Here is a 26,138-nt window from a genome sequence, read left to right on the forward strand (position 1 = left end):
AGGCACAGAGGGGAGAGGGGCATCCAGGGCTGTGCAGCATTTCCAAACAGATTCAAACACAAGACACCAAATGTAGCTCTGAGCCAGGGAGAAGAACCTCAAGGGGGAACGGGAGGCATTGGGAGAGGGGGAAACGCCAAACAGTAGGGGCCAATCTGAAATGGCACCCTATTTCCTACTGCAAAGCGAGATAAAATACAGACAGAGACAGAGAGAGCGAGACAAAAAATCTCCCAAATTACAATTGGTTTAAAGGGAAAATTCCAAGGTCACTCTAGTCTCATCCCAATCACGAGTTCACCAGAGAGATAAAGCCAAAACCTGTCATCAAATCACCATCAAACAGAACATTTCATATGAAATGTATATAAATTCCCGTTATGACAATGGCATTGGAGAAAAAATATATATATCTTTTTTTAAACCAACATTTCAATCATCCTCACTAGCTGAAACTTTACACAAAACCCAATCGCATGAGAACTTCCCATCTCTATTCCCTTCAAACTTCAAAGAGCAGGCAGGGCAAATGTTCTAAGCCTTTGTGAAGGAATGTAAGTCTTCCCAGGAGGGATGAGAGCCAAGATTTCACAGAATTGTCAGAGACTGATTGTAGATAACCCTGTTAAGACACTTAAGTGTAGACTCTAAGACTATTATCTAAGACTTTTATCTGTTGTTATGTAGCAGACAGGCAAGGCTGTGGCTGGTCAAAAGTACTGCACTACATACAGTGCATTCGGAATGGATTAAATAGTTCCCCCCCATCACACAATACCCCATAATGACAAAGCAAAAACTGCTTTGTATGCGTTTTTGCAGACTCTTTACTCAGTATCTTGTTGAAGCACCTTTGGCAGTGATTACAGCCTCGAGTCTTATTGAGTATGATGCTTCAAGCTTAGCACACCTGTATTTGGGGAGTCTCTCCCATTCCTATGCAGATCCTCTCAAGCTCTGTCAGGTTGGATGGGGAGCGTCGCTGCACAGCTATTTTCAAGTCTCTCCAGAGATGTTTGATCGGGTTCAAGTCCGGGCTCTGGATGGGCCACTCAAGGACATTCAGAGACTTGTCCCAGTCACTCTTGCATTGTCCTGGCTGTGTACTTAAGGTCGTTGTCCTGTTGGAAGGTGAACCGTCACCCTAGTCTGAGGTCCTGAGCAGGTTTTCATCAAGGATCTCTGTACTTTGGTTCATTCATCTTTCCCTTGATCCTGATTAGTCTCCCTGCCGCTTGGCATTCAGGCCAAAAAGTTCAATCTTGGTAGAATCTTGTTTCTCATGGTCCGAGAGTTCTTTAGGTGCCTTTTGGCAAACTCCAAGTGGGCTGTCATGTGCCTTTTACTAAGGAGTGGCTTCCAACTGGACAATCTACCATAAAGGCCAGATTGGTGAAGTGCTGCAGAGATGGTTGTCCTTCTGGAAGGTTCTCCGATCTCCACAGAGAAACTCTGGAGCTCTGTCAGAGTGACCGTCGGGTTCTTGGTCACCGCCCTGACAAAGGCCCTTCTCCCCCATAGCTCAGTTTGGCCAGGCGGCCAGCTCTAGGAAGAGTCTTGGTGGTTCCAAACTTCTTCCATTTAAGAATGATGGAGGCCACTTTGTTTTTGAGGACCTTCAATGCTGCAGAAATGTTTTGGTACCCTTCTCCAGAGCTGTGCCTCAAAACAATCCTAACTCTGAGCTCTATAGACAATTCCTACAAACTCATGGCTTTTTTTTGCTCTGACACCCACTGTCAACTGTGGGACTTTATATAGAGAGATGTGTGCCTTTCCAAATCATGTCCAATTAATATAATTTACCACCGGTGGAGTCCAATCAAGTTGTAGAAACAGCTCAAGGATGATCAATGGAAACAGGATACACCTGAGCTCAATAACGAGTCTCATAGCAAAGGGTCTGAATACTTATGTAAATAAGGTATTTCTGTATTTAAATGTTACATACATTTGCAAAAAAATCTAAACCTGTTTTTGCTTTGTCAGTATGGGGTATTGTGTGTAGATAGCTGAGGATTTGTTATTTATTTAATCCATTTTAGAATAAGCCTGTAATGTAACAAAATTTGTAAAAAGTCAAGGGGTCTGAAAACTTTCCGAATGCACTGTAGAAAATAGGGTGCCATATCAGACACTGCCAGGGTTGTTGATAGTCTTGCTCCTCTTAAATGTACATGTAGACCCATGGAGAGATTGCCACGGCGACAGGGCGACACCCCCCTAAAGGGTTTGTTTGGACCGTACCATTAGTCATTTAGTCATCTCCTCTATTCTGTCGTGGGAAATCCTATCAGTCTGTTAACAATAAAAACTCCCAACACTCCAATCTAAACATAGCGACAGAGTAGACAGCGAGCAATTGACCGTCCATCGTCATAATGTTTACTCACGACCCTGGATACACACACCATAGATGTACACACTGACATTTCCTGTGTACATGCAATTAAGTTGGTAGATTCCTACACAAACAACATCAACAGAAAGTATGAGTCACACACTACACTTGAGATGGGCAGCTTTTGTTGGCCCGCTGATAAAAATACAAAATAATCTACTATTAACCACCTTACTGTTGGGAGTTAGAATAGTAGAACACACAAGGTGCAATTTAGAAATGTTGTGCATCTGCATTTTTTTTCTTGTTATGTCAGTCACTGACAGTCAGCCCATGTCAGCAACATTTTTGGGGGTGTTATCTAAACTTGTAGTTATCATGGTAGAATTACCGACTGGAGGGCCCCTATTGATTTTGTTAGTCACGCAGTCAGGTATCATATTAAAAAAACATCTCTCCACGCCATGACAAATAGAGTAGAATTGCAGGAAATTTGCAACATTTTGCTTAGGGCCCCCTCAAATATTATAGTTCTCAGATTTTTATTCATCAATTTTAGGTGTGTATTAAAATGTTTGTTTTTTTGAAAATGCTATACACCGAGTGTATATACACTGAACAGCTGCTCTTTCCATGACAGACTGATCGGTGGAATCCAAGGTGTTCCTAATATTTGGTAAACTCAGTGTATTTTCATTGTCTAGCTGGAATGGCATGTGCATTTCCTGTATATTTGACTGTGATGTGGTCACCCAAGATGAATGAACTAAGTTGTTCTGGATAAGAGCATCTGCTAAATGACGACTAAATGTTTTACATACATACTTACTGTATTGAGTCATTTTTAGATATTGATGTCACAAAATGTATAATTTGTACAGTTTAAAATTTTAAAAAGTAGTTGTTACGTTTGTCTGTGTAAAACCTAGCAGTACTACTTATTTATCTGAGACTGAGGCAGATATATAGTTTTGCAAAAAACATGATTGTCTCTCCGAAATGAAACCATCAAGTGATAGATTTCAAACAAATACATGTCTGTCATTGAACAAGCCCATGCCATGATTAGACAGTGAAAAATAACTATTTCGTAAGTTCTTTAAACAATAAAAGCTCATTTTCCAACATTTCTGAAAATTGTTAGTGTTTTGGAAAGAAACTTCATATAAGCACGCCTACACAGCTAGCAGCTTAAAATATCTTTACAGCTAGACACATTCTAAAATGCTGTTTAAATTACTCCACATTTCTCAAAACAGATCAAATCGAGTAACAATCATAGACCAACTTAGATCAAACTTAGTAAAGAAATAAAAAAATTGCAGGTAAAAACATTGATTAACTATTTGTTATTCTGCTCCAAAGTAGGTATAAAGTGTCAGTGGCACAATTCATAAATGTATCCAATGAGGGCTTAACATTCTTGTTGTGGTTTTGTTTAACCTCAACCTGCCTTGTTTCCTGTTCACCTCACAGATCCCCCTAGGAGCTGCGTACACACACACACAAACTAGTGTGTTAATTCTGACTAAGCTGGAATGTCATATGCTATCTGACAAGAACCCACAGAACTGCAGGCAGCTTCTAGGGGGATCTGTTTGTGTGTGTGTGTGTGTGTGTGTGTGTGTGTGTGTGTGTGTGTGTGTGTGTGTGTGTAAATTCAAAGATAATGCACACACACAAGCACAGTATCCTGCACGCACACACAGGCTTAACCCGTGACTTACGAGTGTAAGAAAGTCCATCTAAGATCTAAATCCAAATGATATGAACATAGAGTTAAGTTTATAAGTTGGGGTGACTGATAAAAAGAGGATAATCAAGTCAGTGTGTTTGCTCTCCTCTTTGTGATGTACGACTAGAAATGTATCCAGTACTTAAACCGGGTACTACATAAAAGGGAACTTGAGCTCGAGTAGGAGTGAGGTCATTGTGTTTCTGCTTGGCCAGCATCACAGGGCTTATTCTAACTTCTCTCATCATGCTGCAGCACTTTGAACAATGGAGAGGGTTGGTTCTTACATCATTTACAATGTGCTTCCAAGGTCATGTTCTGGGAGGACCCCATTGGTCAGAAAATGGTCAAAATGAAGTCTAAAGGAGAGATGGTGTTTTTTCCCCAAAGAGGTGACTATCTGCTGTTTGACTGCAATGTTAGGTTCACTAATAACCTGAACCATACTGTGCTGACTCAGATACATTTGTGTCACATTCTTTTCACAACTACCGTAGATGAGTAAGCAGGCCAGTGCGATACGTTTGCCTCAGCTTGGCTCAGTGGTGTAAAACTGGTGAAGAGTAACCATGCTGAAGTAGTGACTTGGTAAGGAACGTGGTATGCCAACAAACTTAGCAGAAGAACAGCCTCTTTGTGTGGTTATGGATTTGTTTGAGTGAGTCAGATCTAAGTTTTGTTGATGCATGGTAAGCAACACAGTGACTGGCTGTAAAAACAAAAGTCATAGAAGTGTGATATAACCACAAAGCCCTTGTGAGAACATGTTGTATAGTGTCATTTATCTTCGCATAATTGACATGTACTGTCACAAAAGTGAGGATCATTTAAATAAACTGTTAACAATTACTTACAGCTAAAATGTCAATTGTAGAATTTAAAACATAAAAGAACAGTCCGATATCTACAATCTGATTAGAATTTGCAATAAATTATACATGTGCTTGAATCAAGGGGGTAAATACAGAAATGTTTGTCTCTGGGAACTTTTGCTTTTGGGCCAAAATGAGTCATTTAAATGGACAGAAATATTGTCAGAAGTTAGCAACTTAAACTATGGAAGTTTATCTTTAATCCTAATGCAACAGACAGAAAAGGCTAAATGGAGAGCATATTTTATTGGAGATTCCAACAGGAAGGGTCTTCCGACTTCCCGTCCTCCATCCCTCTAAAGCCAGATGTAAGCTCCTCTGAAAATCCCCCAGAATTCTTATAAAATCCTTGGGGTCAACTAGGTCCCGCATGACCCCTGACATCACATAACAAAGCCTTGTGGAAAATGCAGAGTTGTCCACATCACGATATTAGCCTCTTGTCCTCTCTCAGTCTTAACACTGTATGGGCTAGCCAAGAGCCCTTCACTGGCATTAACTGTAAGCAGAGTTAGCCCATCATCACCTCGTGTCCAGATTTCTCTTTGAATGAGCTACTAAAAGGCTTTTTCTGCTTCTGTTCATTAACTTTCATTGAAGTAAGCTATTTTCACATTGTTTTTAATGCAGTTTCACAGCCCACATACTTCAGGAAGAGAGGTTTTTGACCATTGAGGGCATTGATAGAGCATGTAAGGCTATAGTATATTTAAGCAATAAGGCACCTCGGGTGTTTGTGGTATATGGCCCATGTGCATTATAAACTGGTTGGGTCGACCCTGAATGCTGATTGGCTCACAGCCGTATATCAAAACATGTATTTTAAGTGCTCTAATTATGTTGGTAACCAGTTTTTAATAGTAATAAGGCACCTCAGGTTTTGTGATATTGGCCATTTAACACCCCTCCTCGGGCCTTATTGCTTAATTATATCTCTGCAGTATTCTGCACTGCAGTTTGGCTGCTGCTGAGTCGATAAAATATTGTACCTTTTGAAGAGTATTGAAGCTATCGTTGAGTTATTGAAAATGTTTTGTTCATTTGTTGACCTAAAGACAGCTGACACAAGACTGTTGCAATCACTGTTTTGTAGCAGCTGATATTATACAAACCACTTTTAATTATCCCAAGATAGTAGCTAGCTAGATAGGAAGATTAGCTGTGGTGAGATACCATGGCCCTCAAGCAGGGTTGGGATCAAATGTCATTCATTTCAATTCAGCAGGTAAACTGACATTCCAAACATTTAATTTCAGTCAATTGATGGACTGAATTAAAGCGACGCCAACCCTGCCTTCCCAGACAAAGAAGCTACAGTAACAGGAAGAGGTAACTATGAACGATGAACCTACCTTGCATCATGTTTCTGTAGGCATTGTCAGTGATTGAGTAGATGTGAGGGGGAACTTCGTGGCGTTTTTTCCCTTTGTACATCTCAATGATTTTCTCAGAGTAGATGGGCAGCATCTTGTATGGGTTCACCACTACACAGAACAGGCCAGAGTATGTCTGCAGAGAGAAAACAAGGATGAGCAGAGTTATTAAAAGCAATAAGGCACCTCTGGGGTTTGTGGTATATGGTCAATATACCACAGCTGTCAGCCAATCAGCATTCAGGGCTCAAACCACCCTGTTGATTATTTATAATAAGCCAACATGGTTTTTCTACACTTAAATTGCTGTGTTTGAAATGACCCTTGACTGTCATGTGTATCAGTCTTTCTGGCTGGTAGCAAGGACCTCTTTCTCAGATTGTGAAGACTATTATTGTGAGTATTTATGGGTCTGTGTGCTTCTACGACCATATATTCTCATGTAGATGGGCCTATCCCACTGGCCACACACACTGCTTGAATCAACGTTGTCTCCACGTCATTTCAAGGAAATTAAGTTTGAACCAAAGCGGAATGGACGTTGAATTGAAGTCTGTCCCAGTGGGACAGAATTAATTTACCTCAGGTTGTGTAGACTGTGTACTGTACAAGTGTGTATCTGTGTGAAAGTAGAGAGTCCAACTCACATAGATGAGCCCGGAGAAGTACCTCTCCCGGATGTTGTGCAGCACCGACGCCTCGTTCAGGCAGGTGAGCTCGGCCATGTCCTCCACCTTACTGAACTTGGGAGGATTCATCTTCTGGATATCATCCTTATTCACCGTCACCTTCTTCCCGTTGTCGGCCAGCTCTACCAGACACTCATCCCCGTGCTCCTCCTTGACGCTCGCCGCCTCGAAGCCATTCTTCTCTGAGGGGATCCACACCAGCTTCTTGGCTGACCAGTCGGCCTGGGCCATGGGACTGTTGATGAAGTCCTTGTCCAGGAAGAGGAACTTCTCGTCCTCAGTCATCGGTTTTTTATTAGCCATCTTGGTGGTCGGTGGAGGATCTTGGATCTTCTAAGACCTTCAGTCTTTTTTGGGGGGGGGGGGGACAGCTGGATATGGGGATAGAGATGGGGGGGGCTGGTGGGAGAAAGAGAGAAGAAATATTCAAATGTTAAAAGACTGGATTGGATTGGTTTGGTTTGTGCGTTTATGGTTTGGCTAGTCATCAACTCTGAGAGAAGGGGGTTATGGGTCGTGCACAGCAACCACAAGTTCAGGGGTCAGTGGTATAGCTCCATAAATTGCATGATTCTTTCTGTAAATACATTCTCACACAGAAAACTCTGTTTTCAGTCCAGCACTTCCAAAACAAACTCAAGGGGTTATTAACTAAATGGTGTACGAGTCAGACACTACATATACACTCTCCTACCACTGCCAGCCAAATGTCCACAAAAGGCATGGACACTCAAAGGGTTAAAATTTCTTCATCCATCCAGAAACTCCCAGAATACAGTAATTCTCACAGACCCCCCCCCTCTTCGGGCTAAGCCTCCTACACGCTCAAACACGAGCCACAAGGGAGACTACAACCATTACAGTGCCTAGTTTAGGCATGAAGATAGAACTCGTTTCCCAGAGTCTAAGTAACTGTATCATATGCGATAAGGACTTACATCGATCTTCTCATCTCGTGTACTGTAAGTGCTATACACTTTTACAAGTGAGGGGTTTACCCATACCCTAATCAGAATAAAAATGCTCCAACAACAATGTCAATTTTTCTTCATTCCCTCTCTGTCCTGTGCAGCACCGTCCGCTACATTGCAGTCCCGTGCTGTGATGCCCATATATGGCCTGCTTCTCTGGAGCAGGTCTTTCGATGGACCTAAACAGCCAGGCAAGTTCAACTCCCAAACAAAGCCCTTATAGGGAAGAGTATGTCTACAGCTGGTCCACACAATTTGGAGTTTACGCCAAAATGATAACAGACAGAGAGGGAGAGCTTGTTTGTGGGGGGGGGGGGGGGGGGTCATGGTTCATGCTTCACATGGTCCCGCTGCTGTGCTGTTCTCCTCTGTGGCTGTATAGTGTAGTGGAATGAGGGATGCTAGCTAGCTAGCTAGCTGCTGGGCCCGGAGTCATACCTGTAGGAAGTGGAGCCACAGCACGTGCACAGTTCTATGGCAAACTCAGTGCTAGTATTTTATCATTCAGTGCTGTTATGAATGCATTACTGGAATCTTGGTAACAACTTGCTGTGATTAACACCCTAATAGAAACACCAACGGGTCAGTGGAGGCTGCTGAGGGGAGGACGGCTCATAATAATAACTGGAATGAAATCAATGAAATGGTATCAAACATGTGATTTCCATGTGGTTGATACTATCGCATGGACTCCATTCCGGGCATTACTATGAGCCGTCCTCCCCCTCAGCAGCCTCCACTGTAATGGATCCAGTTCAATAGTACTACAGTGTCTAAAGGATTCTGACACACCATCTTTTAAATTGCAATCAGACTATGCAGACATAGGACATAACAAATGATAAATGTTGACCTTTGTACTGGTAAATCAATCTACACTTGTTTGATAAGATTCGGACTATAATAAATTGCACTACATCATGGAGTCCCTGCACCCATCATTCCTATCCAGTCACAGTTACAGACTGGCATGTTCTTTCTAGGACTAGAAATGGGAACTATGCGAACAAGTCACAAGTCCTCCTGGGAAAGATTGTCACTGCATCCCCTGGGACCAGCCAGAGCCAAACTACCCACAAAAGCATAAATATCCACTTAGCCAGAGTGAAACACTATTTTTTTTAGGAAAAAGGACATTGTCCTCTACCCTATTCCTTATTTGCAATGGTTGCAGAGCACAGCACAGAATAAACTGGGGCCATACTAGTACACAATCCCATGCAGCTCTAACACAGTAGTCCGAGGTTGTGTATGAAGGGGAGACATTACAGCTGATCCAGTATGAACTACTTCCTTTACTGACTGAGGATAATTGGACTTTTCCTGACACTCCCCTCCAGTACTGTCACTGTAGATGCAGCAAGACAAGTTTGTTCACTCCCTTGAACTTTTCTGCACCTCTCAAACAATTTAGACCTCTCTCTACTATTTTTATATCATTCTCTCTTATCCCTAAAATCCTTAACATTTCAGCACTTTCCTTCCCTTCTTGTCGTGTCAACGCATGGTCAGTGGTTCCTCACCCCTTTCTCCCCCCCGTCTCGCTCTTCATCTTGTTGTGTCAACGCGTGTTCACCTTTGTTCTCAGCCAGCATACACTGACGACAGCTGTCTGAGTAGGGGGCTGACAGGGTGCAGTCCAGCCTGGGTAGAGACTAAGACCGTACTTGAAGAGCATGATAGGGAGGGAAAATGAGGGAGGATGAGGTGGAGGAGGAGAGGAGTCTCAGAGGATTCTGTTTGTCAATACTGTCAGGCGAATGAGGGGCAGGGGAAAACAGGGGAGAGAAGAGAGGAGCGGGGGGAGAGGAGAAAAGGAGAGGGTACAGTAAAATTATGGTGAAATTCTCAGTAGCAAAGTTTGTCTTTCCAGGAAGCAAAGCCAGAAGATAAGGAATCACTTCATGTATCATCAGATAAGACCTCATTGATTGTCGTATCTAATCCTGGTATCTGGTACGAGGCAAATGTCCAACTCATCACAGAATAGTATAGAGAGTGGGTAGGAACCATTTGAATTAAATAGTGGAACCTCCTGTGGTCTTGCACGTACATCCACTGACCCGCTAAGTTCCAAATAAACCACTGTTTAAATTATTTGTGTATGAATGGACTGGTTGCCCAGGAGACTACTTGACCTTTCTATTTGTATGGGCTGAATGGTGACCCCTGGGCCTGTGAAAGGCTTTTATCCTCTCCCTCATCATTCCATCCCTTCCCTGATTCCTGGCTTCATTGCAAAAACGAATTTCCTAATAGTTACTGTACTGTTACTAAGCACTATCATCAAGCCTTGACGACTCAAATGGATTGCACTCAGCTATGCCAGGATACGAGTTAGGCCTAATAAAAGGTAATTCTCCCAAACTATCACATTCACTACTTTGGTATATCGGCTGGTATTCTGTGTCAAACTAACACTAAGGCCCTGATTTTCCTCGCCTGATGACTCAAACTCTGCTCTACGTTCACTACATACTTCAGTCTGAGACTGCCATCATTGAAGTTGTTTGTGGTGATGTCAAAGTGAGGCGTGTTGGACACAACAAAGTCATCAGCAATAAGATCATTTCTAACCAATCAGAGTATCAAAGTCATTTTTTTTAAAGTCTAAAAGCAGTCAGGTTTCTGAGACCAATCAGAACAGTTAGAACGTGTTTGCGTTCTAGAAATTGTCAGGGAAGTACTCAGATCCAGACTCATTGTGGAGAGGAATCGTAGGGTTTGGCCGGAGCAAGGAGTTTGGGTAGCCAGGCAGCTGATTTGTTGCGCTCTGAGTCCTGATGAACTGCAATAGGCCCACATGTAAATACAGACACAGTTATCCTAGTGAGCGAAAACCAGGTGTAATGATACCGGATTCAAATAGATTTGCATGCTGAGGTATGTGATGAATAAACACTCCAATCCAGTACATCCAAATAAAAACATAAAATCCAGGTCCTGTAACATTGTAGAAGAATGAAGCCTATGAACTCAGTTGAGTTAGGTCATTGAAACACAATTAAGGTTAATGTTGGAACTACCTGCCCAGAGATAGTCAGAGTACCATGCATTTCAGTCTTGGGTTCTACCGCTATTGTGTCTCACGTGTTGCTTACTCCAAACACCTCTTCTTATTAGGCAGTTTGGCCGTTCTCCACCTCTGAAAGCATCTGCCTTTATTTTCTCCTGATAGACCTTCTGACCATGTTGTTCACTTGTGCCTTAGAGCAGTGCTCTATTTCACCAAGACTTGGCTGAAAGTTGGTTGAAAATATCATTTCGATGATGCTGCAGGCTCTCTGTGGTGGATCGACAAAGGCCGTCAAAATGAATCTCCAAAGTCAGAGACAAGATAGCTGAGAGGTAACAAAGTCCTCAGACTGAGATAGAAAACCACATGCTTGCTTTACTCAAACTCCCATGCAGCATAATCATATGATAGCCACTTCTGTCAGCAAACTATGAGGTTGTGTTTCAACATCAGGTCAACCTCAGTTACTATGATGACGACCCCAATGACTTTCTGCTCAGTCAGACATTTTGGAGAAGATATGACTCTCACAAGTGACAAGTCTACCCTGAGCCACCACACCGCAAAGTTCGGCATTAAGACAGACAGCTTTAAACTACCATATTAGGAGAACAGGAAACACCTTGGTTAGCGTTCAGCCCGTTTCTTCTTTCAGATATACAGTCAACTTCCCCTTACTTCCTATAGCATGGCACTACTGGTGTAAATAATTCAGTCAAGCTGTTACAGTATAAATAACATGACTGCTGGTTAGTGTATAGAAAACATGATAAAGAAAGGCATTGTTAGGCAATGTTGTGCAATACTGATAAAGGGAAGAATTCGCTGATAAAGATGGCCAACATAAAAAGGTCACAGACTCTTTAACCACATCATATGACTGCATCAGACAGATGTCAGCACAGCAGTTACATTGTATCGGCTACCACGGATAGTCATTTCTTCTGGGGTGATTTGGCTTGTTCTGCATTTACATTAGAGTCAAGCGAAAACAGCTGTCAAATGCATGCAATTGTAACAGGATTATCAGTGATAATTGATATCCCGTATCTATTTTCTGGTCATTTAGCTCTGCGATAAATGCTGTGTGTGAAACCTAAACACATGAAGGAATTACAATATAGGGTACATGTGATAAACAAAAATGTCAGTTTCAAGAGCCACAATCCATGTCGCTAAGCGTGCATAATAAAGGTGCGCGCAAAACAACAAGTGCACTCTCATTCTCTCCAACTTGTATCAAAGTAAAACAATGGCCTTGCAAAAAAAATAAATGACTTACAAATTTGATGAATTCGAATCAGCAGGGGGGATTTGGAAAGTTGTGGTTTGGAGCGTCCTGCGGTTGACAGGGTAGCCTACTCCAAAGACGAACAGTCCAAATTACCCTGATAATTACCTCTCTTTACCATTTAAACCCGGAGGGTGGAGTCGCACGCGCAGACCCTCCCCTCTCTGATTTGACGGCAGAAAATCATCCAATTCTACCGCAGAGCGCGAAAGTACTGTCCAAGACGGTACTTGTTTGAAGACTCGGTGGTACTGTTATGTTCACAACGTGCTTGACGCTGAAAAGCACAACGAATTACAATTTGGCTGCGCGTATTTTAATTTGACGCGGACACACTTTATAGTTATCTGGTATGCATAGTACACTTTAGGGTCTCTTCATATTCATTTTCTTTCAGTGAGCATAATGGCAAACGTTATGGGGTATGTGTACAGTATATATGTATACCCCACTTGTAAGTGCAATTAAATTAATGGTAATTATTTAATATTATACCTTCATAGAAACTGTTGAATATGCGTGTGATGAGTCATCCAAGGACTATATGACCTTCCTATGGACCTACTGTGGGAATATTGCCTGAGGAGCTCAACAACATCTATAGTAAACAGTGGTTATCAGTGTCATTTGTCTGTTTTTAAGGATGATGTTTAGAATTGACACTGTCACTGTCTCTTTCCAAATGGCACACTTCCATCAACACCAAGAGCCCTCGGCACACATCATATCACGCAGAACTTTGGAAATTACATCAATTTAACTCAAACTTGGCTCCCCTTTTCACTATTTTGAACTCTAAATCATGGGAATCTCAGTATATCCCATGCATACATATACAGTCTGTGTCTCTACAGTCTGTCTGTTCACTTGATGGTACTTAGGCCTGTCAAAATAAATAATATGGGCAATTCATCTCCATTGGCAATTCATCTCCATGACTCTTCTGATGATGTTTAATGGCACTTCGTCCCAGAGGTTTTGTGGTCCAGGCCCATTGACATACAGTACTATTGTATATACAAAGGTCCCATCCCACTCCCATCAAGGCAGCCCAGCTGTTACCAGAGGAGAAAATCCGTCTTGATGGACTTTAGAGGGGGGGAAAAGAGAGAGATTCCCCTTGATATACACTACTGGAGGACGAGGGGGGAAGGTGGAGGATGGGGGAGGAAGGGGATTCGTCCCATGTGTTTTTGTGTCCCCATATTGTTACACACATCACATTCCCCTATTCTCCCTCTTTCCTGCTCCTCTATCTCTAGTCCAATGGAAAACCTATATAAGGACACCTGATTGGCTCAATAAATCACCTTGCTTTGTGATGCCATGACTGGGCCTCTCTCCGGTGCCAAACAGCACATCACCATTGGTATGTGTGCAAAACGACGATGACAGTTCAAGGGACCAAGATGGAGGGTGATGACAAGGGGTTGGAAACCTGCTGGCTCGGTCTCTGGTCAACATCAAGATCAGGGGGGGCTGGTGTGTAGTAAGGAAGGAGAAAGGAGAGAGAGAAAGAGAGAGAAATTCAGAGACGCAACGCACTGTGCCATATAAGGACTGTGGGGTCTGGATGGAATCTGGGCAGCTTAAAAGTCTAGTGCAGGTGGCCTGGGCCCCAGTGACTAAATATGGTCCAGCAGCAATGGTATTGTTCAAACAAGTAGGGGTGTTTCTATGGGGATAACTCTGCACTATTTACTTGTAGCATCTCCCTCTGATGACATCTGTGTTTTTTATCATAACATAAATCATTAGATAAGATATCAGTCTTTGTTATGAGAGTTTTGGTGATCAGTATTGGTCATTATCAATATACATTCATATGATGTTAATGACATCACCTCGACAGATTAGCATTCAATTTGTGTGTTTAAAGGGATCGTTCACTTTTGTGAAATGTCATCTTATTCCTAGGGTGTTGATTCCGTGAAGTTATATTTCATTATGTACTCACGCTGACTATTTTCAAAGCGCCAGTTCTCCAGCACACACCACAGTTAGGAGTTATTTAGTCTGTATAGACTTTCCGCTCCCTGAGCCCTGCTCATCCCTCCACCTCTCCTCTCACTGCGCTTTGTTTGTTTCTCCGTTTATTCATTGCCCTTTAATGACAGTGTAACAGACTGCATCACAGGCAGTAGACATTATGTATGACCCAAGAAAAGTGGGAGGTGCGGGGGGGAGAGATGAAGGACGGACGAGTTGGAAAACCCTGGCGGGGTAAGTGCAGAAGTCAGGACGAGGCAGCAATCCAGGCACGGCCTGTAGCCGAGAAAGAAGCCCTTCTGATAGGTCCGAGCCAAGACATACTCCCCTCCTCTGGTTCTCCAAGATGCCTGTCTCATTCAGCCTCAACTCATCTCTGACAGAAATTGTCTGACTGGGGTTATGTGGAGGAGGTGGTGATGAGGGTGGGTGTCCACATTTCTGACTGGGAGAAGGGTACTTACAGTAGAAGAGGAAATGGACACCATTCCAGACAAGGGTATTGTTGTTGTTGATGATCACGCTGTTGATTACAAGGATGTAGAAAGAGATGAAGGGTTTTGCCATGCACAAGTACAGTACTTGGTGATTACATGGGCATGAACCATAAGTGTATATCAATCTCGCCGGCTTTGTCCCTCACCTCCAAAAAGGCATAAAAAGGTCATGATTTATTGACATGAGTATTAGTTCATAACCAAATTCTCCTTATACAGGGCAATCTATATGGGAGCTGAAAACTATCCAAGACAAATACATATTTTCGGAGTTCTTTAAATCATTTACCATACATACACTTTATGTCCCCCGAGGCCCCCCTGACTACCATTTGTAGCCATAGATGGACAAACAGTTGACAGAGCCATATGTTTGTAGATACATTTGTCCCCATAGAAATGTAATTGCGTTCTAATTTAAGCTCAGAACAAACAACGCTGCTCTCTGGTGCAGTGAAGCAGCACTGTACTCAATCGTATTTATACAGATGTTGCACACACTTCCAATGTACAATATAAATGGTGGAACAATGCTACCTATTTTCAGGCAATCGGCCCAGTGAATAACAACAGTCATAGTTCTATTTCCTCTGCATATATAGCTATGTAACTGTCTGAGAAAATACTTGGACTGCCTGAGCAGAGGTGCAACCTAGGCAGGGCTAGGGAGATCCGCAGATAGAGCTGTTGTTCTAAGAATTAGCTAAAGAGTTCTAGGCATAGTGCATGGCATCACTCTTAGGGATGCCAAAAGCAGGTTGCTTCTGTAAAGCATCTTTGCTGTCACCATTGATACTGTGTCTACAGGAGCAGCAAAAATAACATCTCCATGAATTAACACTCAGTAAACAAACAGGTACAGGAACACCTGTTCATCTCATAGAATTTGGTTAGCCATCATATTCATAACTAGTTTCTCTTTAGATGACTTGCCGATGCAATGGCAGGCTATTCAAGTCATGTCTTTGTTGCAGTACAGTTCAATACAACAACCTGTAACACTACAGTACAAGATATCGGACTGGGGAAACAGGAGGCAAGGTAAAGAAAGATGTTGGACTCTGGGTATAGACTTGAGTTTCCAGAGCTCAGAGCGATGTCATTCTCAGAGTGAGATAAGAATGTTGTGTTCCCTTTTATGGCGAAAGAGGAAATGAGGATGGGGAGACGGGTGAGAGAGGGAAGAGAGAGGCCTGGCCCACGGCAGCAGCAGGCAGATGTTTGTGTGACCTGCGCTGAGTCTAGGCAACACAGGGACGTCACTAGGGCTCTCCAGCTACAGTTCTGAGCTGCCCCACGGAACACAAGGAAGGAGGGAGGGATGAGAGGAGAGTGGAGGGGGGTGAGATAGAGAACAAGGAGAGAGAAAAATAGAGGGAGCAGGGACCGGGGAGAGGGAAGGAGGAGGACGTTTCTCACTTCATAATCAGTTTAGGTCAGGGATCATCAACTAGATTCAGCTGCTGGCCGATTTTGTCTTGATCGGATGGTCAGGGGGCCGGAACATAATTATACATAATAGACTGCAAATTGACCACAAGGCGCCCAAACATATATAATATTTGACTAAAACATAACCATTTCAAACATTAGTTACATTTGTACACGATCACATATACTGAGTATAAAAAACATTAGGAACACCTGCTCTTTCCGTGACACAGACTGACCAGGTGAATCCAGGTGAAAGCTATGATCCCTTATTGATGTCACTTAATAAATCCACTTTAAGCAGTGTAGATGAAGGGGAGGAGACCGATTAAAGAAGGATTTTTAAGCCTGGAGACAATTGAGACATAGATTGTGAATGGACAAGACAAAATATTTATGTGCCTTTGAACGGGGTATGGTAGTCGGTGCCAGGCGCACTGGTTTGTGTCAAGAACTGCAACACTGCTGTGTTTTTCACGCTCAACAGTTTCCGTGTTTTTGAAGAATGGTCCACCACCCAAAGGACATCCAGCCAACTTAACATAACTGTGGGAAGCATTGGAGTCAACATGGGCTAGCATCCCTGTGGAATGCTTTCGACACCTTGTAGAGTCCATACCCCGATGAATTGAGAATGTTCTGAGGGCAAAAGGGGGCCTGCATTTCAATATTAGGAATGTGTTCTTAATGTTTGGTATACTCAGTGTATCTCTCTATTATGGGTGGGAATACTTTGGAACAGTTTTCCAAAATGAAAGTCACTTGGAGCTGATTTGCTGGTGTTTTTACAGTCTTGGGTGGCCAAATAGATTCACTGCCAGTTGAGGAATCCTGGTTTAGGTAAATATAGGGATTAGTAGAAATATTGTTTTTCATTCAACTGATATGGATAGGTCTCAGAAATAATTTAGTTGAGAGGGAGAAGTGGATGTTTCCCATTTTATAAACGGAAAGATTAGTGAGTATTTCATAAAGTGATATGAAGGAGATGGTAATTTGGGTTGAAAAAAAGTTCATCTCTGTGGTAATTCTATTAATAGACCTTCTGCTTGTGGAAATGTGAAAGCAGATAGGAGATGCATAGTAAAGGGCTATGTCTCCTTGGCTTGTCAACAATATATCGATTTCAAGAGATTTAATACTAAAAGGGTGAATCCATGCTGATTCTGGGCTAAAGTGTCTCTGAATCTGCATCCACTACACTGTTATCAGTTGTTTGAAATCTCCATCATAACTTTCCTAACATCAGAGAGGTAGACTATGTAGATAAATCAACAGAAGTCCACATGGGACATTGTTCCAAGACAACTTCAGCCTTTTAGATTTTGGCAGCACTGGGAGAGCATTGCTCAAATCTTTCCTTATACAGCAACAGTACGGTGCTCTGACTGTAAACGTGGAAAAAAAAGGGTTCCAAGAGGGTTCTTCTGCTGTTCCCATAGGAGAACCCTTTTTGGTTCCAGGTATAAACGTTTTAGGTTCAAGAGAGCACTTTTTTTTGGTCATCTGTATGGTCATCTGGCCTTAGAATTTATAGCAGCCATGTATCAAGTGAGAGAAATCAGCTCTAGACTAGTTAGATTACATAAGAGACGTGATAGCAGGCAGGCCTATGGGCTATGTCCCAAACGGAACCCTATTCCCTATAATAGTGATAAAGAATCCCTATAGGCCCTGGTCAAAAGTAGTGCACTATAAAGGGAATAGGGTGCCATTTGGGACATGCAGGGTAGATGTGATAGCAGGCAGGCAGGCCTAAGTCTTTCTTTACATGTGAGCTACAGCATATTATGCTCTACAGTACAATGCCTATATGCTAGACCATGAGATAACACTTATATAAACATTCTATACTGACTTCATAAATGTTGGCTTTGTTTGTCGTGACCACAATAGACATTCGAGACAGTTTATTGCCTCTGTGCACTTCCTCAGTGGAAGGTGTTTATCAGGAGTTTTATGAGAATGTGGGAGTGAAGATACACTGCAAAAATGCCTGAAAAAATGCCTGAATACTCCAAGCAAAATTATTTTGTGCTACTACAGCCACTGTGTGATGAAACATAAAACATTTATAAAGTGATAAACCCATTAACTACAAACAATAGACCTAATGCCAAAATATAAATGATTACCTATAGATCCACATCAACAAAATCAACATGTGTAGCCTATACCTAAAATCGAATAATTACAAATATGCTAAAAATGCTTTATTAAAATAAAAATGTATTAAAACAAATATTTATTTGAGATACATCTTCATGAGCAATTGGCACATAAAATGCTTACTACAGTATGTACAGCTATGCAGACATAGCAGTAGTGAAGAACTTACTACATTTACAGACTCTCAGGGAACAAACAATTGGCCAGATGAAATCAAATGCAGACCTGTTGATTTTAATCTGTTTTGGCAACATTAACACACACTACTAAGGCTTTCTTGACATCAACTGCAAAAAAAGTAAAAATAAAATAAAAGTCGCTCAACACCCCCCAGTCCCAGTGAAATCTGGAGTGACAGACAGGACACACCTGTGTTAAGACTCAGGACCAGGGAGTGTGTTAGGGTCTCTGGTCATATTAGCAGGTGCTGAGCCCCTGAGAAAAAGCTTCCCTCCACTGTCTCCACTGCTGCTTAGGAAGTGGGATAGCAAGCCGTACAGTAGAGGCCTGAAAACACACAATATGTACGTCTTTACTAGGCCTAATAGTAATATTTACAGTTTTCAATCAGTATAGGATAAGTATTTCAGGTCTGGAATCAGTTTCCTGTGACCTTTTATGAATAATTTCTAGATAAACTTACACAGATCTGGAACTGGGGTCCTCCACCACTTTCAGCTCATTCGCCATGAACTGTCTGTCAAGTGGTACCTCAGGTTGACCTGATTCTGAAAAACATTGATTTGATAAGGTCATAAGATCCAACTTGTAATTGAATAACGGTGAACCTACCAATGGCACCTATATTCAGTTCTGAAATGGATTGTCATATGGTTGAATTGAATGCATACTATTCACCTGCTGTCAACACAGACGCTGTGTATCGATACTTGTTGAATTCCAGGTACTCGCGGATGAGCTCGTTGATTAGAAGGTTGTCGTGCGACAGCACAGGACGCGGCTCGCTCTGATCGTCGAGCGCATTGAACACCTCAGCTCTGATCCGAGCCTTCAGCTGACCCAACACACCTCGAGACTCCAGGCTCTCTCTCAGAGCTGGGAGAGAAGATAAGCTGTTGAAAATGGTATCTTAAAAACCTCTGCAACTTGTGGGGACATATTAATAACGTACAATTTAAGGTGTGTTGCTCTGTACGATAGCCAGGCAAACTTTGATAGCTAGCGCTACCTACTGTCCTCTTCTTACACCGTGCGTTGCACGAACTATGAAATAGTTGCACAGTTGCAATTCGCTTCCGTTTAATAAATGTAATATATACTTTAAAGTGAAAGAAAGGACAATGCTTACCGCAGTTCAGTTCCGTTATGGTCGCCATTGCAACAGGTATAAACAAATGCCCTTCGTGTCCCTCACCGAGTTCAGAGGGTAAACTGTTAGCTTCACAAGTTATCTTTTGCTCCCACCTAGTGATCTAAATTGGTTACTTGCCTGGGCATGACCAAATCGTTTCCCACTAGTACCCACAGCGACAAAGTCAAAGTGGTCTATGTCGTAAACATTTATGAAAACAAAAATGAGCTTTTTGTTTTTAATGTAAGGTCAGGTATAGGCATAATGTTAGCAGTGTTATTAAGGTTAGGTTTAAAATCACATTTTGAGTAGAGTTTATGACTTTGGCTGTGGTGACTAGTGCCTTTACTGTAAGCAAATTATGCCTAATGTCTGCATCGCAGGAGGTTGGTGGCAACTTAATTGGGGAGGACGGGATCGTGGTAAAGGCTGGAGTGGAGTTGGAATGATATCAAACACATTCCATTTGCTCTGTTCTGGCCATTGTTATAAGCTGTCCTCCCCTCAGCAGCCTCCTGTGGTCTTCACACCCTGTCAATGACAGGCTTTGGAAAATGTGATCCCATTTATATTACAGTCATTACATTACCCAACTGCCTGCAGTCATGCTTGACTCATACTTATATAAGGAATAGAGGCATAAAGGTTTCACAGACAAGACTCACAAAAACATTATTTTCAAAACAGTTTTATTATTTCCAGCATGAATTATTGCACAGTAAAATGTTCAATCAAAAAAAATAACAGATTGAATACAAAACGTATAAATATAATACAATCTCTTAGAATTTGAAGGCAACTTCCATGTTCATTATTTCACAAATAGTGTATAGTTTCTTCTTAGCATATTGTCTAAACCAGTAAGACAAAAATATTAAGATCCTTTGACTTCTTTTGGAAAGTCCATGTTATAGATATAAACAGGAAGGAATGTCTATTTACAGCCAGTCATAACTGGAACCAAAGGAATAACAACAATAACACTGACTTTGAATGGTATGTGATGAGAGTCTGTTACCTCAATATGTCACCCATAGCTTTGAGAATTAGGTGGTCTGTGCATGCGTGCACATGTGTGTCGCACCCATAGCTGTGAGAATTAGGGTGTGTGTGTAGGTGGGAATGACTGACAGATGTAAAGTGGAGAGAAACTTTTTGCCTCCTTTTTAAAAAAAAAACACTTTTTGTCCATTGTTTTGAAAAGGCATTCTCTTCATTCATGTTGGGTTTCCCATCACCACCTTAACAGTTGAATCTTCAGGTATTTTAGTCCTACATACCCGACCATACAGATTCTATTGACCGTTTTATGTGTTTACTTAGACTGAAATAATCAAATACCGCAGAATAGTTGGACGCTAGGCTAGCTAAGCACCTTGGCTCGCTGCAGTGTTTTCTTCTTTGACCAGACTCATAAAACACTGAAATGGCTGGGTAGGAATCAGACTGATGAGTGTGTTTGTGCGTCTGAAATGGCACACTATTCCCTATATAGTACAAAGCCTAAAAAAGTGCACTATATTCTGTGGAATAGGGTTCCATTTCAGATTGATGACTGTGAAAAGCTTTGTGTTTTCTGGGTTTTACAGGGTCAGCCCTTTAAGGCTAGTGTTCAGTCAGAGAATATTGCTCCACTTTCTCTAGACTTACCCTGTGGTTGGATAGTATGAGAATAGATCTGAATGTATGATAAACTTTTTTTTCTGTCTGATGAGGTGATAACACAGGGGTCCTGTTGGAGGAAGACCCAAATGTCAGTTACCATCATTGATATGAACAAAATAGTCGGATTTGGTTGCCTGAGATTTCAACTCAACATCAAATGTACCCAAGTGTTCTTCAAAAAGATGCTTCATTAAATGTAGCAGGTCTACAAAAATAATTTGGTTCACATTCAGAGACGGAACCAAAGTCCTTTGGATTTTGCACTCAATCTGACTTTCATCTCCATAACTTTCATTGCCACAGCCTATATAAAATATTTAAAATGTTTGCCTAGCAACAACCCATCTGCGTCCAATAATAGCTTCATAAATTACAGTCTTTGAGATCGGGGCTTGATGTCGCTTTCCCCTTCCGAGCACCAGTTTAAGTGTGCGTAGGTTACATGTCTTTATTGTGACCAGAGAGCACATACTGTTCACTAAATCGTCATCAGCTTCGCTTCTGAGTCATCTTTGGTTTACACCAACTTCAGTTCCTGGTCGTTATAAAAGCATTGCTCTCAGGAAGAGTTTGAACTGCCTGGATCGTGGAGCTTGGAATGGCCGATTCTACATGTGTTAGTTTGGAAGAGCCAGGTCCATCAGAATTTTCCCCTGGTCAGAGCCACCTCAGAGCTGGGTAGCTTTTAGACTAGCCCAGCCTCTCGGCACATACGGTAGAACTGTCCTCTGTTTGAGATGAGGTTGGTTGGGGAGTCCATCTCCGAGATGTGGCCTTTGTCCATCACTATCACTCTGTGGAAGGAAGAGAGAGAAGAAGTGTCAATTTCTGTGACAGAACCATTGATTATGAGATGTTGCGACATCATTTGACTGGGGCGTAGCAGCTACTAGGTGTAGGAGAGGAATTGATATGCACATCCCAAACTTGAGACACCTGGCGTTGGGCAAAAAGTATAGCAGAGAGCCTTACCTGGTATAGTCCATGATGGTGTTGAGGCGGTGGGCGATGGTGAGCACGGTGCAGTCCTCAAACTGTTGTCTGATGGTGGACTGGATCAGGGTGTCTGTCTCCAGGTCCACAGCGGCTGTGGCCTCATCCAGAACCAGGATCTTGGTTTTACGGAGGAGAGCGCGGGCCAGGCAGACCAGCTGGCGCTGACCCAGACTAGAGAAGGAGTGAAGGTTTATTAGCTGACGGATATTAAACGGAACAGGAACAGTGCCTGGACAGGAACACATAACACAATGCGGACACAGGGAAAACAACCAAGAAACAGACATATACAGGGGGTAATCAACAAAGTGATTACCTTGAGCACCAGGTTGGGAAGAGCGGGAGCAGGTGTGACAGATATGCATGGCTAAAGTGTAGGCACGCATGACTAAGTTGCTTTGGATAAAAGCGTCTGCTAAATGGTATATATTTATATATACTATTATGTTATTTGGTCAAATATATCAATTGTCTGTACCTGAGGTTCTCTCCTCCTTCCGAGCACTCATAATTCAGTTTGTCAGGCAGGTTGGACACAAAGTTCTTGAGGTGAGCAAGCTCTAGCGAACTCCATATTTCCTCGTCAGTATACGTGTCGAAGGGGTCAAGGTTCATACGCAGAGAGCCGGAGAACAATACAGGGTCCTGTTGGAGGAAGAAGCAAAAGTCAGTTACCATCACTGTAGTAAGACATTTTGGGGGATTATCAAATCAAATCCATCAATCAATAACTGTAGTACCTGTGGGATGATGGTAATGCGGGATCTGAGGTCGTGGAGTCCGATCTCTGCGATGTTGACTCCATCGATGTAGATCGCTCCCTTGGCTGCCTCTAGGATTCTGAAGATCCCCAGGGCAAGGGAAGACTTTCCAGCTCCGGTTCTGCCCACAATGCCAACCTAAGAATGACAAATGAGACCCTTCGTTAGATAGGATCAAATAGTTTTTACTGGTCAGGTAACATGGCCGGGAAAATGCCCCTGGTCCTAAGTATGATAAAACTGTAAAAGGAGTATGTTGCCTCAGACAAAACTGAATATCATAAACAAAGCATTATGGGTACTGTAGAAGGCTACCTCATTCTAGATTGTACTGACCTTTTCTCTCTCCTGGATTTTCAGGGTGATGCCTTTCAGTGCCCAGTCCAGGCCCTTGCGGTACTGCAGTCCATAGTCTTGGAACTCTATAGTGCCAGTCTGAGGCCAGGCCAGAGGCAGGGAACTGCCCTCCACGGTCCACACAGCCTGGTGAGTATAGAGAACAGTTAAGATTAAATGGATCTGTGTCTCTATATCTATGTTCTTTGTCCCTCTATGTCTATAGATCTAAACAGGTTAGTTGCACAACACTTCAGTTACTGTAAACCATTATCTAGCAAGGTTAGTTAGGCAAGACTTCAGATACTGTAAACCTGGCTAAACAATGGTTAGTTTGGCAACACTTCAGTTACTGCAGACCTGGCTAGAAAATGTTTAGTTTGGCAACACTTCAGTTACTGTAAACCTAAAAAAGAGAATGAATAACATTCATGAAACAGTAACTGCCGACATAACTTACAATGTTAATGTCATGACTCCTGTCATGCATATTACTTGTATAACAGCTCATTTCATTGGGGGGTATTAGCTAACAGAGAATGTATGCAAATGCTTACCTCTTTTGCAGTGTCAGCATACTCCTTCACCCTCTCAACAGACACAATGTTGTTCTCTACGTCTGTCCATGATCTCACAATCCAGCTCAGAATGCCAGTCACCTGCACAACACAAATGCGAGGTTCAAATTAAAGCAGAGCTCTCTCATTTGAGGTAATATGCAGTTAGGATTGTGCAGCACGTAGGTAGGCTATTCTTCTGCTTTTTTTCAGTTTGGTAAACCACACACTTTCTGATGCAATAAAAGGGATTGCCTGTAATGGGGTTTGTGTGATTGTAGCCGGATACAAAATATTAAAAGGACTATTCTGTGTTGCAAAATAAGTTGTCTACCTATAATGACTGGTATAGGGTGTAATATCTTACCTGAAGGGAGTGTGACACAGCCAAACCAACAATGCCAGGGCTCAGGGTGTCTTTCCCCATCACTGAGAGAATAGCTGCGGCTAAGACCACACCGTTACCGACAAACTCAAGATTAACTGCCAACCACCTGCGGATATCAGGAGAAGAAAGCCCGATTAGTTGTGGAGACAGTTTTGGCCTCCATCATTCATCATGGAGGAGTTTTGATTGTGTCAAATCGCCAGTTGGCAACCCATCCCTTACGGGATTAATTGACACATAAACAAACATTACAATGATTCACAGTGATAATTCCCAGTGATAATTCTTCTGGTGTTGTACACACCGCATAAAGAATGAAAAATAAATCAATACATAATAGAGATAAGGTTATCCAAGCAATAATAATAACCCTAGAGAGATATAGGCCTACAACACAATCAATATGCATGCATACGTGCACTTTGCTATAGGTCTATGTCTGGAGCTAAATATTTGTATGATTTAACTATATGTCACCCTTTTTCTTTTATTCCAGGCTTTATTTTTTTTAAATCTGAAAACGGAACAATGTACACCTGTCACCACATCAACTGGATATATTATTTTCCCAGAACATGTACTGCAAGGTGAATTTGTTGTTTCTATCAAACCTAACCTGGTGGCCACAAAGCGGGGGAAGTAGGAGGTCTGGTTGAAGTCGACCCTCTTGTTAGCCTGCACAATGAAGCGGTGCTGTTCTCCGAAGGCCCGTATGACACTGGCTCCCTGCACCGTCTCGTTGAAGTGGGTGTAGATGGGCGAGCGGCTCACCGACTCCAGCCTCCGCAGCTGGCAGGATGTGGCCACGTAGAAACTCTGTAATGCACAACAGAAAAATAAAACATTACGTTTTAATGAACCGAAAGTACCAAGAGGTGGTGTATGTGTGTGGAAGTGGGTTTTCCACTCCAGCATTTCTAGTAGATTTACAGTATGTAGCCTGCCATTACTTAGCACTACTATGTTAGCAGGTGGAATACATCACCACGCAAAACCAACAACTTGCAAAATCTGCTATTTTGGCTTTCAAGAGTCTAAAACTATTATTCTCCCACAAAACGGTGTCTCAGTTGGTTAGAAACATACCTGAACGAAGGCATAGAGAATGGCGAGGGGCAGGATGACGACCGCCGCAAAAGGTGTAGCCAGCATGACGATGATACAGACTTCCATCAGCTTGAAGAGGTAGCCCAGCATCATCTTGAGGCCGTCGGGGATCATGCAGTCGATAGCGTCGATCTCCTTGGCAAAACGGTTTAGGAGGTTCCCACTGGGGGTGGTCTCAAAGAAAGACATGGGGGAGTGGAGAACGTTCTTCAGGAGGTCCATGTGGAGGTGCCGGGACGCGATGATACCTCCGACCGAAATGGCCACTGTGGTGCCGAAAATAGCGATTCCTGAAATATAAAATAAACTGTTGTTAGGATCCCTGCTGTTTGGCAACTGTGGTTTATATCAGATACTGAAACTCTCAAATCTCTCAGAAGGACTCTTGGAGTACGAGTACAATGGAGGGTTATAACAGATCCAAATAAACATTAGTGGGATTAAAGATGGAATCCACATTAGGGGAAAAGCACCACTGTCCTCCCCAGCACCTTTGTTGTTATTGTTTGTGTTTTGTGAGCGAAACGGAGTTGAGGTGTGTCAAGCAGCATGGTAAAACAAAATGCAATATATATTCTGCTGTTCAGTCGTGCATGCAATAATAAAACAGTGTTCATTCTTTGGAGTAACTAATTTGTTGTA

General features: G+C 42.4%; 3 protein-coding genes and 1 long non-coding RNA gene across 6 annotated transcripts in view; 1 reads left to right on the forward strand and 3 right to left on the reverse strand.

Moving 5' to 3' along the window:
- The window catches only part of LOC124002572 (myosin-11-like), a 40,054-nt gene extending 27,630 nt beyond the window's left edge, over positions 1-12,424 (reverse strand). For all 3 annotated transcript variants that reach the window (XM_046310065.1, XM_046310064.1, XM_046310066.1), the window contains exons 1-3: positions 12,280-12,424; positions 6,969-7,408; positions 6,301-6,457 (exon numbers count right to left, since the gene is read on the reverse strand). In XM_046310065.1, coding sequence (XP_046166021.1) covers positions 6,301-6,457; positions 6,969-7,313 — 502 coding nt within the window. In that variant the 5' untranslated portion in view covers positions 7,314-7,408; positions 12,280-12,424. The remainder of the gene's footprint in view (positions 1-6,300; positions 6,458-6,968; positions 7,409-12,279) is intronic.
- Positions 12,425-18,403: 5,979 nt separating this feature from the next.
- On the reverse strand, positions 18,404-19,845 carry LOC124003286 (centrosomal protein 20-like). Its single transcript, XM_046311405.1, has 4 exons — positions 19,684-19,845; positions 19,233-19,430; positions 19,018-19,102; positions 18,404-18,881 (listed from the first exon to the last, which is right to left on the reverse strand). Exons 1-4 carry the CDS (start codon positions 19,709-19,711, stop codon positions 18,749-18,751), a joined length of 444 nt encoding a protein of 147 aa, XP_046167361.1. The 5' UTR covers positions 19,712-19,845; the 3' UTR covers positions 18,404-18,748.
- LOC124003287 lies at positions 19,239-26,082 on the forward strand. Its single transcript, XR_006833205.1, has 3 exons — positions 19,239-19,459; positions 23,469-23,594; positions 24,886-26,082. It is a non-coding gene; the product is annotated as an uncharacterized LOC124003287 (long non-coding RNA).
- Positions 20,365-26,138, reverse strand: part of LOC124003284 (multidrug resistance-associated protein 1-like) — a 34,145-nt gene continuing 28,371 nt past the window's right edge. The window contains exons 24-32 of the mRNA XM_046311404.1: positions 25,476-25,786; positions 25,006-25,205; positions 24,369-24,495; positions 24,002-24,103; positions 23,445-23,591; positions 23,088-23,246; positions 22,826-22,992; positions 22,324-22,518; positions 20,365-22,145 (exon numbers count right to left, since the gene is read on the reverse strand). Coding sequence (XP_046167360.1) covers positions 22,037-22,145; positions 22,324-22,518; positions 22,826-22,992; positions 23,088-23,246; positions 23,445-23,591; positions 24,002-24,103; positions 24,369-24,495; positions 25,006-25,205; positions 25,476-25,786 — 1,517 coding nt within the window. The 3' untranslated portion in view covers positions 20,365-22,036. The remainder of the gene's footprint in view (positions 22,146-22,323; positions 22,519-22,825; positions 22,993-23,087; positions 23,247-23,444; positions 23,592-24,001; positions 24,104-24,368; positions 24,496-25,005; positions 25,206-25,475; positions 25,787-26,138) is intronic.

Source organism: Oncorhynchus gorbuscha, linkage group LG18, assembly GCF_021184085.1.
Source record: "Oncorhynchus gorbuscha isolate QuinsamMale2020 ecotype Even-year linkage group LG18, OgorEven_v1.0, whole genome shotgun sequence".
Classification (NCBI taxonomy): Eukaryota; Metazoa; Chordata; class Actinopteri; order Salmoniformes; family Salmonidae; genus Oncorhynchus; species Oncorhynchus gorbuscha.